At 42.8% G+C, this 15,158-nt stretch overlaps 1 protein-coding gene across 6 annotated transcripts in view; it reads right to left on the bottom strand.

Moving 5' to 3' along the window:
- CDKN2AIP (CDKN2A interacting protein) overlaps nt 1-12,492 on the bottom strand; it is a 52,063-nt gene extending 39,571 nt beyond the window's left edge. For 2 of the 6 annotated variants that reach the window (XM_054484574.2, XM_054484575.2), the window contains exons 1-3: nt 11,236-11,999; nt 10,637-10,767; nt 9,955-10,214 (exon numbers count right to left, since the gene is read on the bottom strand). In XM_054484574.2, the coding sequence (XP_054340549.1) occupies nt 9,955-10,214; nt 10,637-10,767; nt 11,236-11,507 (663 nt within the window). In that variant the 5' untranslated portion in view covers nt 11,508-11,999. Of the gene's footprint in view, nt 1-1,198; nt 2,818-4,284; nt 4,391-6,032; nt 6,084-8,104; nt 10,215-10,636; nt 10,768-11,235 lie in introns of those variants that run through there. The other 4 variants (XM_054484576.2, XM_063664321.1, XM_054484573.2 and 1 more) reach the window with 4 other exon arrangements.
- Between the last annotated feature and the right edge of the window lie 2,666 nt (nt 12,493-15,158).

Here is a 15,158-nt window from a genome sequence, read left to right as displayed (position 1 = left end):
TAATGATAGAATAAGGAAGATTGAATGATCTATTCTTTTTACAGATTATATCAGATTTAAAGGCACATACTGTATTTGTGATGACCATCTGTCTAACTGTTGGAAGGAACAAAACGTTAGACATTATCTTAGTGGAAACAGCTTTCCCAGGAAGGTAGTGATAACCAAAAAGTTAGGGTAGGAAACTAAGAGAGACCAAGTCCACTGTAAGATAAGATTGTTGGCATCGTTCAATGGCTCTTACCAATGGTTTTAATCGATAGACATCTGGTGAAAAAGCTGCCCATATTGGCAGCATTGGCAGCAAAGAGGTGCTTTGGCTGGATGTGATGGCAGCTTGGAGACCAGTAAAATGAAAACCACAGGAACCAGGGGGAGGAAATCCGTTGTGGGAGGGCACCAGCATCACCCTATTCTGATCAGTTGTTTCAGTTTCTGAGGGAAATCTCCTGACCATTTTTCTTTCTGAGGCACAGTGTTTGGGGAACTTGCTGGGAGAAAGACCTTGAGAATGGGGAGAGTGTGCTCCAGGACCTGGGGGTGCTGGATGGCTTTCGTGACCGTCTTCTTACAGCGTGGACCATGGCAAGAACTTATTGGAGGCCTCAACGGCTGTTTGTTCACCTTGAGTCATTCTACGGGACATCTATTTTGGCCTGCCCAGCACATTTTTTCCTTTTATGGTTAAAACATCCCTCTGGAAAGTCATCCCTGAGGCAATGAGAACTTTCAGGAATTCTCCCCACCACCACTACTGCCCAGCCACCCATACCCAGGTCATATGGTCTCAGTGGGGATGGCAGTCAAGGTGCCCAGCTCAGGATAGGCACTTTAAAAGCTGCTTCAGGGGTCTGTTGTCCAATGCCCAGGGACAGATAAGTTAACCAACCTTCATTCTGGTCCCATAGCTTTGAATTCAAGTATGTTCTTGGCTCAGGCCATGTTGTCTTGGGAAAGCTAGGAGCAATAGATGAAAATGAAACTGGGCAAGAGATGGTGGGTTTACACCAAATGTTCAGAAACAAGGGATGTGATAAATTAAGGGACATTATCTATTTGTAGGAGAGAACACAAAGCAGACACTCAAGTTTTATTCCATATCTGAGCCAACACAATTCTTCATCTGCCTAGTTCCTGATTTTCCCCCAAGGTTTGGGAATAGAAACAAAACAAATATAACATAGTCCAAGCAGCCTTACATATCTCATGTGCTTTTATTTTTGGACAGTCTTGAAATAATCCCTCCTGTAGAAGAATCTGTTGGGCAAAGTAATTCATGACCAAGTAAAAATAGTGCCCCCAGCATCAGCACATAACTAGCATATATGCTACTTCCAAGAAGAGTTTCTTAGAATTTATGTGCTATCAATGCTTCATAGACCTTTAATACTATTTTTCTTCTCAAAATCCTTTCTTTAGCAGCTCTTTCCATATTACAGAACCAAGTTCCTTTTTAAAGTAAGGTTTTAAAAATAAGTTCACTATATACAGCAATCACAGGGATTCCAAAAAGGGCCACCTTCTTCCACAACTTCAAAGGGCATCACTCATTGTAGTAAATTATGTCTATTACATTGCTTGTGAATGGCTCCCCGTGGTGTGTACAGCTCGGTGGCTCTGTATTTAAGGTCCTGATGCTTTCACTATTTCTTACTCAAGACCTCTTTGCTTTGCTCTCTTGGAACCTAAGAAGTGATGCATTCTTTAATTACAGCCAGGGGATAAAAGAAGCAGGATCGGCCGGGCGCGGTGGCTCACGCCTGTAATCCCAGCACTTTGGGAGGCCAAGGCGGGCGGATTACGAGGTCAGGAGATCGAGACCATCCTGGCTAACACGGTGAAACCCCGTCTCTACTAAAAATACAAAAAATTAGCCGGGCGTAGTGGCGGGAGCCTGTAATCCCAGCTACTTGGGAGGCTGAAGCAGGAGAATGGCGTGAACCCGGGAGAGGGAGCTGGCAGTGAGCTGAGATTGCGCCACTGCACTCCAGCCTGGGCGACAGAGCGAGACTCCGTCTCAAAAAAAAAAAAAAAAAAAAAAAAGCAGCAGGAGCATTGGATGAAAATTGTCATCACTCTCATCTCTGCTATATTGACCAGGTGAAATTCATGCTATGCCATACAGCAGGGGGCCCCCAACCTGCAAGCCCCCAGTACCAGTCTGTGGCCTGTTAGGAACGGGGCCACACGGCAGGAGGGGAGCGGTGGGTGAGTGAGCAAAGCTTCATCTGTATTTACTGCTGCTCGCCATTGCTCACATGATCGCCTGAGCTCCGCCTCTTGTCAGATCAGCGGTGGCATTAGATTCTCATAGGAACACAAACCCTATTGTGAACTGTGCATGTGAGGGATCTAGATTGCACACTCCTTATGAGAATCTAATGCTTGATGAGCTGTCACTGTCTCCCATCACCCCCCGATGGGACCATCTGGTTGTAGAAAACAAGCTCAGGGCTTCCACTGATTGTGTATTATGGTGAGTTGTATAATTATTTCATTATATATTGCAAAGTAATAATAATAGAAATACAGTGTACAGGCTGGGTGTGGTAGCTCACGCCTGTAATCCCAACACTTTGCGAGGCCGAGGCAGGTAGGTAATATGAGGTCAGGAGTTCAATCAAGACCAGCCTGACCAACATGGTGAAACCCTGTCTCTACTAAATATACAAAACTTAGCCAGGCATGGTGGCTCATGCTTGTAATTCCAGCTACTCAGGAGGCTGAGGCAGAAGAATCGCTTGAATCTGGGAGGTGGAAGTTGCAGTGAGCTGAGATGGCGCCACCACACTCCAGCCTGGGCAACAGAGCGAGACTCTATCTCAAAAAAATAAAAGAAAGTGCACAATAAATGTAATGTACTTGAATCATACCAAAACCATTCCCTACCCACCGTCCGTGGAAAAATGGTCTTCCCTGAAACTAGTCCCTGGTGCCAAAAAGGTTGGGGACCACTGTCATAGAGGTCAGGACCCACAGGTCTCAAATGCCTGCCTCTTTAACCTTCTCCTTGACATCATTCCCTATGAGCACCACAGTGGCAGACTGATTGCTAGAGAATGCAAATTACAGGGGAGGGTAGTGAATATTTTCAAAATAGTATCCTTATTTTACTCCATCTTATTTCTCTTGTTAATCACATATAATATTATTTTGAAACAAAAAACAAAGAAAGGTGCACATATTTCTACCCCATACTCGTTTCTAAACTGCAGGTTGAGCATTCATGATACACTCCCGCATTAAGTATATATGATCCACTATCAGTGCACATAGGTAAGATACACTAGAAATGCTTCCTGGGAACTCAGATTTTATTTCATGAGAATCATTTTTTCCTTAGCTAGTATAGAAAATTATTTAATAATATGCAAATGGTGAAGAGTAACAGACAGCATTCCTAAGATACATCATGCGTCTTGACGCATTGGTTATATCATTGCCTCTGTAAATTGTCCCTGAATTCTACAAATAGAATGTCTAGAAAAATTTTCTAGTGATTCAGATCATTGAGTTTTCTTTAAAGTTTACTTTTTTAGAAGCTTCCTAAATAGTTGAATATAAAATTTCTCAAATTTTCCTCAAAGTGTGCATTTCGCTTACTATTTTCTGGAATATAGGAAACAAGGATCATGGGACAGCACGTCTCACTGGCATTTACATTCACTGCCCCAAATCAGAACCAAACCACTGTTCAAGTCTTCTGTAAAAACACTGGATTTGGGTCCCTGAGGTGCTGATAAAATTTTATTTTTTGGCCTACATAATTATTATATGGGCATTCAGTAATTGTTGGACTTTACATGTGTGGACTTTATGGGTTTTTACAATTGTATTTCACAATAAAAAGAAATAAAAGGCAGCTATTTTTAGTATTACTTAAATGTTAATTTATGTAATAATCCCTTAAACCTGATCTGAGTCCCCACTCAAGTAAATTTTAATATGGCATACTACTGTAAAAAACTAATTAGTTCAACTTTGTAGTAAACTGGCAGCTTCGACCCACATCCACTCTAACACCTATTGCAGAAGGAGGCTGGCTGTTTACACTGAGCCTCCTAGTTGCTGCATCCCCTCTGCTCATAATCCAAGGAGGTAGCCCAGAAATTGAGTCTGAGAACAGAGGCTGGGTGTGGTGGCTCACATCTATAATCCCAACAGTTTAGGAGGCTGAGGCAGGTGTATCACCTGAGGTCAGGAGTTCGAGACCAGTCTGGCCTAGATGGTGAAACCCCATCTCTACTAAAAATACAAAAATTAGCTGGGTGTGGTGGTGCGCACCTGTAATCCCAGCTACTTAGGAGGCCAAGGCAGGAGAATCGCTTGAACCCGGGAGGCAGATGTTGCAGTGAACCACTGCACTCCAGCCTGGGCAACATAACCAGATCTGTCTCAAAAAAAAAGAAAGAAATTAAGAACCAAACATATAATTCAGTTGTAGGGTGTGGCCACCCTCCTTTGACCAAAGTAGTTCTCTGTTTTACATACACAATGCCCCCACTTTTCTTTGAAGAAATATGGCTAAAGTTTGAAAACCACTGGATCACATATTCAGAACTTAGGTTTTATCATTTTTAAGTGTCTAAGCCCTGGTACACTAAAAACAGAATAAGGAAATCACTAGGTGATTCCCTCCCAAATCACCTTTTTGTACATTTGTCTCTAGATTCCAAGTTATATACATTGCACATAATAGTCCCACTTCAGTAAAATGGTAGTCTTTAGTGTATTTACTGCTTATATTGTTTAGTTTGGTTGCTTTCTAAGACCTCCAAAGATTCTGATTCTATTCAATAAAGTTTCAAATTCACCAAGTATTTCTGATTGCTTCTTAAGTATTGGCATATGAAATCTCTAGTTTTTACTAAAAATGTCCTTTATCCAACCCTTTGTGTTTAGTATTACTTTGTTTTTTTTTTTTTTTTGACACGGAGTCTCACTCTGTCACCCAGGCTGGAGTGCAGTGGCACAATCATGGCTCACTGCAACCTCCACCTCCCAGGTTCAAGCGATTCTCCTGTCTCAGCCTCCCAAGTAGCTGGGGTGACAGGCACGCACCACCACGCCCGGCTAATGTTGTAGTTTTATGAGATAAAGTTTCACCATTTTGGCCAGGCTGGTCTCAAACTCCTGACTTCAGGTGATCCGCCTGCCTTGGCCTCCCAAAGTGCTGGGATTACAGTGTGGGCCACCATGCCCAACCTAGCATTACTTTTCTTTTTTCCCTTCAAAGTTAAAAGTCCATTTAGTTTGGGGCCTTGTCTACTCTTTTTCTTGCTAGATGAATAGCAAAGGAACAGAAAAAGGACTTTAAAAACTAATAATTTTCAGATAATGACCTTTTTTTAAAGGAGAAAAATCGGCTGTGCATGGTGGCTCACGCCTGTAATCCCAGCAATTTGGGAGGCTGAGGCGGGTGGATCACAAGATCAGGAGTTCGAGACCAACCTGACCAACAGGTGAAACCCCGTCTCTACTAAAAATACAAAAAAATTAGCTGGGTGTAGTAGCACATGCCTGTAATCCCAGCTACTCAGGAGGCTGAGGCAGGAGAATCGCTTGACCCCAGGAGGCCAAGGTTGCAGTGAGCTGAGATCACGCCACTGCACTCCAGCCTGGGCCACAGAGCAAGACTCCCTCTGTCTCAAAAAAACAAAAACAAAAAACAAAAAAAAAAAAACAAAAGGAGGAAAATCAAGAGATGTTAAAATTAAAGTTGGTAGTAAGAAATGGTTCTAACTGGATGGCAACTAAGCTGTGTGCAGGGACACCAACGAAATATGATTGGTATTTTTCTTGGGGAGGAGTATTTGGGCAATAAATGGCTTGACAACCCTTCATTCAACTTGAACATTTTGTTCTAGTAGAAAGTGAAATAGTTTATTCCTCAATCACAGAAAATATTATTTAAAAATCGTGCAGGAATGGATAACCAATGTCTAGAAAGTAGGTCAATATAGGACTTTAGCACAATTTTTGAGGACAAAGTCCACAAAGTAGTAACACAATACCTGTAGGACTGACCTGATTCCCCATTGCTGCTTGCTTTTGTTACTTTCTCACTGCTGTTACTCGAAAATCTAAACAGCAAGGAGAAATTTGTACCAAGAAAAGCTGCACTCGGCAGGGAAAACATAATTCAAATTGGAGTAGGCTCTTAATAATACATATCAAAGGCCTTAAAGTTACACATACCCCTATGACAATTATCCTAGCCAATGACAGCAGTGACAGGCTCCAAGAATTTAGGTCAAAAACTCATGACAATATCATTCTTACAAGTCAACTAATTTTACCGTTAAAAAAAAATTCTCATTCTAACATCAAGAAAAATCTTGACGTCTCAGGAAATTGTCTCCCCTCACTCATCTGAAAAAAACAGTATATTCCATCCTGGTAACCGACTTTATTCACTCAACTTGATTATACACTATTTTAGGCAGGTGTGTTTGGTTTTTTGGTTTTGGGGGGTTTTTTGTGCAGATTTCTTTTGTGTGTGTATGGTCTTTTTACAAAGTTCAACTGCATCCATATGGGATGATTCACTAGTTGAGGATATTTAAGATATGCAAGTATTAGAAGCATTAATAATAGAAGAGCCTCTGAAGTGACTCATTTCAAGGAGGCTTTAGAAAGATGTGGTCACTTAATCTGGTAGAAAATCACGTTCTGGGAGGGATTTTCAGAAATTTCAGCATATAGAGAAGTGACAAGGATAATAAGCAATACAACATACTTGAGCTTGGGTTTTGAAATCAGATATGGGCTTGAATTATCTGACCAAATTACTTTGTGTAAGTTTCTCCATCTGAAAAGAAGGCCAAATGAGAAGAGCTCCTTGTAAGAGGAATGAGAATATATAAGTGAACCATGGGATACCTGCACCATGCTGGGCACTTTGAATGTATCATCTCATCTAACTGCCATGCTCTATGAGACAGCTATTAGTCCTATTTCACAGATGAAGTAAGGTTAAAAGGCTAAATTCCCAGAGGTTACATGTCTAGTAAGAGACAGCCAAGATTCACTCTCAATAATAGAATTCTAAAATATGCATTTCTCTTAAATCAGGATTCTTTAAATGTTATTAACCAAGAGTATTTTTCTAGGTTTTTAAATAGGATTATCATAAATGTACACTAAACAACTTCCTCCACATCAAAGGTCACTATAAAACATTTTCAATAACCTTCATATTAACTTGAAACAAGCCAATTTAGGAAATTACCAAACCACCTAATTAGATATATTACATAAATTTATTTGTTCTTTGTAATTTTTTGCTTTTCTGATGATCATTATCCCACAAAATACACATTCCAAGACAGGAAAGTGAGGTTAACTAAAAGTGCTTTCACAATACATTCATGTTATTGTGTCCTGCAATCTATAAAGGCAACCCACTTACAGTATATGGATTTTAGCTTTGGTATCCAATTAAATATCCTCAAAAATGAATCATTTTTAAATGTTATATGGTAAAATTAAAACATCTGATTATGTAATTCAAGCATAAAAAATTAAAGTATCTTGTTTTTATTCCTAGAATACAAAATAGGAATAACTGCTACATACTTAAATTGTGCTTACGTTCAATTTTCCTATTCCAACACAATTGGCCCATGAAAGGTCTTTCTTTTCTCTGTATATTATCACCATTATTGCTCAATGGGCAGTATCTAAAAATAGAATCTAGAAAGCCAGAAACCACAAAAATAACATCTTGGGGCCAGTTTGAAGCAAAGTAAACAGAATACACAATGACAAACAGGCAGAATCACCTAAGACAAAAACAAAATTCCACTTCATTTTAACGAATGTAGTTAAATTGAATAGGCTCATTATCAAGAGCTGAACATGGCTCTCTGTTCTTTCCAGTATTCTAAAAGACTCATAAACACAAAAATCATGCAGTTCTAGATTTGAAAATTGAAGGGAAATCACTTTGAATCTATTCTGGCTCAGGGAGTTGCTGTAAAAAAAAAAAATTAAATAAAGATGTATATCACACAATTACCTGGTTGTCTAATTTATAATGACAAGTCATGGGAAGCCTATTTGCAGGAATTGGTTCTGACTTGGAGAAAAAAAACACAACTTCTTGAAAAGGTAAAATAGCTTAAAGCATTTAATATCTAAACAAATCAATCTGTTAATAGTAGTCACAAAATATGCTTAATATAGAAACCCACATTCATGTATTTAAGAAAAAGTGTAAATTGTATTCCACCTCAAAACATAAATTAACCCGCTTAAAGAATCTGCAGCGGTCAAAGTCATGGTGAATTTTAAACAACTTCAGAATAAAATAACAATAAGTACTTTATACTGCTTTATATCTAAAAAATGCTTACAACTTCTCATAAAAATAGTTTGAAGCAACTATTTTTTCTTTTATTTTTTAATAGACATGTTCAACATTAAGGGCAACATTTTTAAAACCTTAAGCTTTACAGACTTTCAAACATTCAAATACTGTGGTCCCTTTTCTTTGATGTGGTTTATTCAGCTAGAAAAGAAAACATGGTAGACAACTTAATACATTTTCACCAAATTGAAAGTAGTACAAAAATGTTAGGACTCTACCGAACTACACATCGTACCTAATGTATCATTAAAAATAGAAGACAGTACTTTCTTCAGCAAATAAAACAGCATACTAATATGCTGCTAATGCATACCTTTTAATGTGTACTGTCATTCATAAATTATTTACAACTGCTACTGTGTGAAGAGAACTAGAATGTAAATTTTCTGCAAAACTGGAAAAAAAGCAATACAAAATTTGTGAAAGCCTGTGTTTTATACTGTACAAAAGTCAGTTTTTCTCTTCAAATACCAGATATTGTATGCAGTGATATTTTGGACACATTACAGTAATTCTTGAGGATGTTTTAGTGCTGGAGGTAAGTTTACAGGCCTCGATTCTTCATCAAGGAGTACTAGATCTTCTATTTCACTGCCTCTGTATTTCCTTTTACATATTTTTACTACCACCTTTTTCTTGAGAAATAACTTCAATGCTTCTCTTGATGCAACTGCTTTTGCATTTTCTTTGCTTTTTCCACAGCCAGTGCCCAAATACACAGACTTGCACCTCAATTCACAAACAATACTTTCTTGAGAGCTCTTATTTTGAGGCAGATCTGCCAATTCTTTTAGTGGGACAAAAAATACATCCAGTGTTGCTTTCAGAGCCTCAATAGCTGCATTTAGGAGCTCTCCATGATTCACATTGGGACTAAAGCCACCAACAGCTACCAACTTCCATGCCACTGTTTTATACAGTCTATTGAAAAAAGGTTGCTTCTGTTTCACATCTTCATTGGTTAACTTGCAAGAGAATTTGACAGAACTCTCACTTGACTGTGAAGTACTTTTAGAAGGCAACTGTGAGGTGCTAGTCTGAGAACTACTCTTAGAAGCCAACTGGGACACACTTGCTAAGGAAGTGCTTTTGGAAACCAGAGATCCACTGGTCTGGGAGCTGCTCTTGGAAGCTAGTAGTGACGCAGCTACCTGGGAAGTGCTTTTGGAAGTTAGCAGCGATGTATTTGTTGAAGAGCTGCTCTTGGGAGTCAGTAAGGATGTGCCTAATGAGGAACTGTTTTTAGCAACTGATGATGAAACACTTGCCTCTGAACTAGTTTTGGAAGTTAACCCACTTGAAGCTGTCTCTGAACTAGGTTTGGAAGACAACAGTGGCAATTCTACTTCTGAGCTTCCCAAGGAGCCCAACAAGGGCACCTCGATCTCTGAGCTGCTTTGAGAAGCTGAGGCTGAAGAGCCTTCCAAAGCACTCTTTTTAGGTGATCCACTTTGTTGTCTAGAATCAGTGGATTGGGTCATGTGACTATTCACACTGGATTTCAGCAAGGAAACAAATGACGCAGAACCGTGTTTATCTGGAGCTTCTGCTTCAGAAGCTTTCCCAGATCCCGCAGTCGTTACCTGAGAGGAAACGCTGCTGCTGCTTTGGCTGGAAACAGAACGATCTCCATCACTTGTAGAGCTATTCTGACTGGAGATGCCAGAGCTCCGAGCTGAGTTCCCACTCTCTGATTTGATGGCCGACCCTGTACACGTTGAACTGTTTTCCTGCTGAGCTGATGCACGTTCTGTCTTGGCAGAAGTTTTTGCGTGATCTTGCTCAACTGCAGAACTGTTTTTTCCTTCTATAACTCGTTTTTTGGATGGCTCTTCTACCCCTTCTAAAAAGAAGAAAAACATAGATATGTGACTAAGAATACCTCGTACAAAACGGGTGATGAGACAAATACACATTAAAATAAAGGCACAAAGTGAAAACATTTCAAGACTAATCGTTTCTTTAAAAAGTGTGGAGTCATTAATTTCTCAAAACAGTGTTGAATAACATCATGAATGTCTAATATTAAAAAAATAACAGCATCAGACAACAGTGGACACTTCGAAATCTAAAGCAGTCAAAGCAAACTATCAAATTCAAAGCCTAAAGACACAGATATATACTTTAGGTTTAACATTCCAACTTTATTACTTATTAATAACATAAAAATTCTAGCTTGTTAAAAAAATTAGTAACAATAATTCCTAATTATATCAAACGTATGCTCTAAACTCCTATGTATGTTCACATCTATGATCTGCTAACCATTGCTACTCGATATCCCTCTTTTCTTCACCTTGGCAACCAGTTCATCTCTTGTTGTATAGGTTGGAGCATCTGTCACTTTGATGCCTTCAGCCATACTAAGTATTTTATCCATAACTTTTTGAGGGTATCTGAAAAAGAAGGAAAAGTCATTGTTAAAGTGTTTTTTCTAAGGTCCTACTTGTGCTGTGCAAAAAACAGGCCACAGGAACTGCATTTCCTGGCTGCAATCAAGAAAGTGAACCAACCGCCAAGAACTGTTTCCTGGAACCCCATAAACAAGTGCCCCAGGGTCTGGGAGGCAGAGCACCTCCTCACTAATCTTAAATCTAGCACCCGTCCCCAAGAGCGTTGTTCCCTAACACAAGCAACCCTACCAGCAGCCGCGCCCACACCACCGGGCACACAGACGTCCGGGAATCATGTCGGCTCCTCGCAGGGACGCCCTTCTCACCCTTAGAGGGCAGCCGGGCCGGCGGATTCCCGCGCTTCACAACTTCCCCTCCCCGCCGAGGCCGGTCCCGCGGAGGGCGCCGGGCCCCGGTCTGCAGGTGGCAGACAAAACGGGGCGTGCTGGTTAGGGACGCTGCCTCACTCACCGGCACCCGAGGAAGACGTGGTTCGCCCAGGCCATGGAAAAGGAGATGAGCTGCTGCAGCTGCCGGTTTCGGGTCCCGCTCTCGGCGTCGGCAGCTTCATCCGTGCTAGCGGAGGCAGCGCCGCCAGCGGGGGCCAGGTCCCCGGCGTTGCGAAGCAAAAAATCCCGGCGGTGGCGCCAGTGTTTGTCAGTCTCGCCGTCGCAGCGCAGCGCCTCCACCCAGGCGGCCACCCGCGGGTTCTGGCTCAGGTACTCCGACACCTCCTGCGCCATGTTGGGCCTGCAGGCCGCGGAGGCCGCGAACCCAGCTGCACCGGGAGACAGGCACGACTAGCGGGGCGAGCGGCCCTGTCACTGCGGCCTGCACCGGCGGCCCTCCAGATAACGCCCCTCCGGAGGCCCAAAGACCAAACAACAGCGCCCAGAGCCGCCGAACCGCCCACTTCCGCCCGCCGTGGGCTACTTCCCTTTTATAACCTCGCCGCCGCCGCGCGCCCTCGCGTTCTTCCGGCGGGAGCCGGCGCTCCCAGGACGCTTTGCGGCGTCGGGGCCGCCGCGACGCTGCGTCCCCGTGAGGCCACGGAGGACACCCCGGGGGTGAGGTGGGCGGGCGTTGGGCGTCTCCCGCTCCACGAGGGCGGACTGCAAGTAGGGCTGGCCCGGGACGGCCGAGTCTCGGCTGAACCCCGGGCGTTCTGGCCTCGCTTTGTGACGCCGCGCGCTCCTGCCGTCCTCCTCCCCCGCCGGGTCAGCTGCGGCGCCGGGAGCAGAGGCGAGAGGGGCAGGGCCCGGGCAAGGGAGGCAGCCGGGCGCGGCGGGCAAAGTCCTCTAGGGCGGCGTCCCGGGGGACTTTGAGCCGCCCGCAGCCGCGGGGCCTATGGTCTCCGCCCTGAGACGCCTATGTGTGAGCGAGGCCAAAACAAACAAAAGCCGGCCTCCATGTTAGAGTGTTGGGAACTGCGTCTCGCGCTGCTTTCAGTGTGTCCGAGCGAAGCGTTCCGAGGCCGTCGGGGTCTCGGCGCCTTCAGGAGGGCGGGAGTGCCGGTCCCCTTACATAGCAGTAGTAGACAGTAAGGTCACACGAGGACGTGACTCCGTGTTGCCGTGAGGCTTGCAGCATTCGAAGCTAGCCCTGGCCTCGCGGCGGTAGCGCTTGTTCCCGCAGTTTCTTAGGTCTCTAGTTAATCCAGGCATTGTCTTCCTGTTTTGGTCAGTAGGAAAACAACACCCCGACAACGCTCTGTCTCTAGAATTTCCTAAAATCAACAACTTTACCACCAACCGGCAGATGTCCGGAGGTGGAGTGGAAATGTGCCTATTTTATCTATAGGGCCCCAAACCTCTCTCCCTGTTAGAGCTATTTTTTCCTTCTATATTTTTTTTTTCCAATTTACATTTCCCACAGTTACGTACTCTAACTGCTGGCTTGCTTATTGTTAGGTTTCCCATTCCAGGTATACATGCATTCTAAGATTAATACGTTAAATGATATAAATTATGAAAGTTTTCTTTCAATAAATGTAGACTTTGATGTAAAAATGCATGAATCAGAATAATCAAGCAAAAAAAGGTCACTCTGGGTAAGATCAGATAAGGTTAACTAATTTATGTGCAGGCTGGAACAAAATATAGTTATTGTATGAAAACAATATTGCCCATTTTCCTGCCATACCAAAAGAAACTACATAAAAACGGAGGCACAAAGAAATTTTGAAGCTTTGTGATTTTGCTTTTAGTTTGCTATTCTTTCCTCCTTTTCACAGATAATTGCTGAAAATCTAGAGGGGGTGGACGGATTGCAGAAATCTGGCTATTTAAAAGGTGGAGAAATTATGATTTCTCTTTTCATGAATTCTTTGGCAAGGGGACCATAGCAAGTAAAAGAAGCTATGATCGCATACCTAGATTATATATGTGAATTTTAAATCAAGAATGTTCTCACGGCCGGGTGCAGTGGCTCACGCCTGTAATCCCAGCACTTTGGGAGGCCGAGGCGGACGAATCATGAGGTCAGGAGTTCGGGACCAGTCTGGCCAATGTAGTGAAACCCCATCTCTACTAAAAATACAAAAATCAGCCGAGTGTGGTGGCACATGCCTGTAGTCCCAGCTACTCTGTAGGCTGAGGCGGGAGAATCGCTTGAACTCAGGAGGCAGAGGTTGCAGTGAGCCGAGACCAAGCCATTGCACTCCAGCCTGGGTGACAGAGTGAGACTCCATCTCAAAAAATAATAATGTTCTCACTTTTTTTCTTGTTGCCCTATAGTCTTCCTCCCATTCATGAGCTTCATTGCCTTGAAGGGAGAACAAATAGAGCCTAAATTTCAAAAGTTTTTTTTAATTATAATAAAAGCGGTACAGTCTGAAAGGTGGAGTACTCATGTGCAAAAACCAGGTGCTTGGAATAAAAGATACATGCATTTTTCTTTTTTGATTCTTGAAAAGTTGACTTTGCATATAAAGATTCGAAGACTGAACCAGAAGTAGCTGGGACTGCAGGTGGGCACCACGACGACAGGCTAATTTTTTATTTTTTTGTAGAAACAAGGTTTCACTATGTTGTCCAGGCTGGTATTGAACTCTTAATATCAAGTAATCCTTCTGCCTCGGCCTCTCAAAGTGCTGGGATTATAGGCATGAGTTGCTGTGCCCGGCCTCATTTTTTTTAAAGACCCTCCCACCTACAGAGACAAATTCCTCTCTGAGCTGGGGGGACGTTCTGAGAGAAAAGGTGAGAGGAGAACTTAGGTGATAACTAGGAAAATCTGTGGGAGTAGGGAATAAGATGCAGGGAGGGAAGTGTTGGCTGTTAGAAATTGCTGGGTAGATTTTGGGTCTAAGAGCAGAAGGACTTGGCTCTGCCCGAGTTTCTGAGAGAAGACAGCCCAATAGTGCTCTGAGCCTGTATGTGTTGGCCTTTAGAAATGAACATAGAAAGGGCCTTTTATAGCTTTGATAACCAACTATATAACTCCCTCCTCTGCCCGTAACACACAAGTGTGTATATATATACATATGTGTGTGTGTGTATATATACATAACACACACACACGCATTTACGCACATATATCTCACAGGGCCTAGAGGAGATCCAATAGGTTCCCAAGAAAGAGTTGAATGGTGAAGTGCCTACCAAGCACCAGGGTCCAAGGTGAATGAGGCTGGGGATGGTCAGCTTGTCAGCAAAGGAAGATGCAACTAGTTTTCAGCAAGTCATCAGACCAGTGCCCCTCAGGCCACATCAATAGGAGAGGACCTTCAACCTCTCCTGAAATGATCAGTGTGCATTGCTTGTGCTGGTAGATCAAGCAGTTACACTCTCAGCAGAGCCCACAGGGAAGAAAGCACAAGACAATGCTAGGATGATAACCAAGCCTCGCCCCACCACTGCCCTCACTAGAAATCTACTCAGAGGAGAAAAGGGAGAGAATTCTAATGAATTGAGAAAGATCCACTATCATCCCAAATTGAATTTCAAACAAGTGACTGAGTTCACAAGATTAAATTTTCTGCTGTAAGTGGAAGCCCATTCACTGAAACTGGTTCTGTAGCATATCTCTCTGAAGACATCCAATAAAAATTCCAGCGGCAAGCTGGCTTTTCTGCAGATGGCTTTCCCGTGGAGCAACATGAAGGGATTGTCCCTGTTCCTGGATGTGACTGTGGAAGCAAGAAAGCCTTTGGCAGGAAGGTCTGCATGTGGAGTGGAGAGGCTTGTGAGGAGCAAATACTCCAGTTGTGGCCGAGGTTATGTCTTGATGTGAGAAATACTTCATGGTGAGGGGAAATATTTTGTGCTAATGATGTGTGAGGACACAAATCTGCCAAATTACAGTGATAAGGTGGAATGTCCTGAAAAAGCAAGAGAATGTTTTAAGAGTGATCCCCTCTGTTAGAAGCTTTGAGAAATCAAGTAGGAGGAAGA

This window comes from Pongo pygmaeus, chromosome 3 (assembly GCF_028885625.2).
Source record: "Pongo pygmaeus isolate AG05252 chromosome 3, NHGRI_mPonPyg2-v2.0_pri, whole genome shotgun sequence".
Classification (NCBI taxonomy): domain Eukaryota; kingdom Metazoa; phylum Chordata; class Mammalia; order Primates; family Hominidae; genus Pongo; species Pongo pygmaeus.
This window is presented reverse-complemented; position numbering and strand designations above follow the sequence as displayed.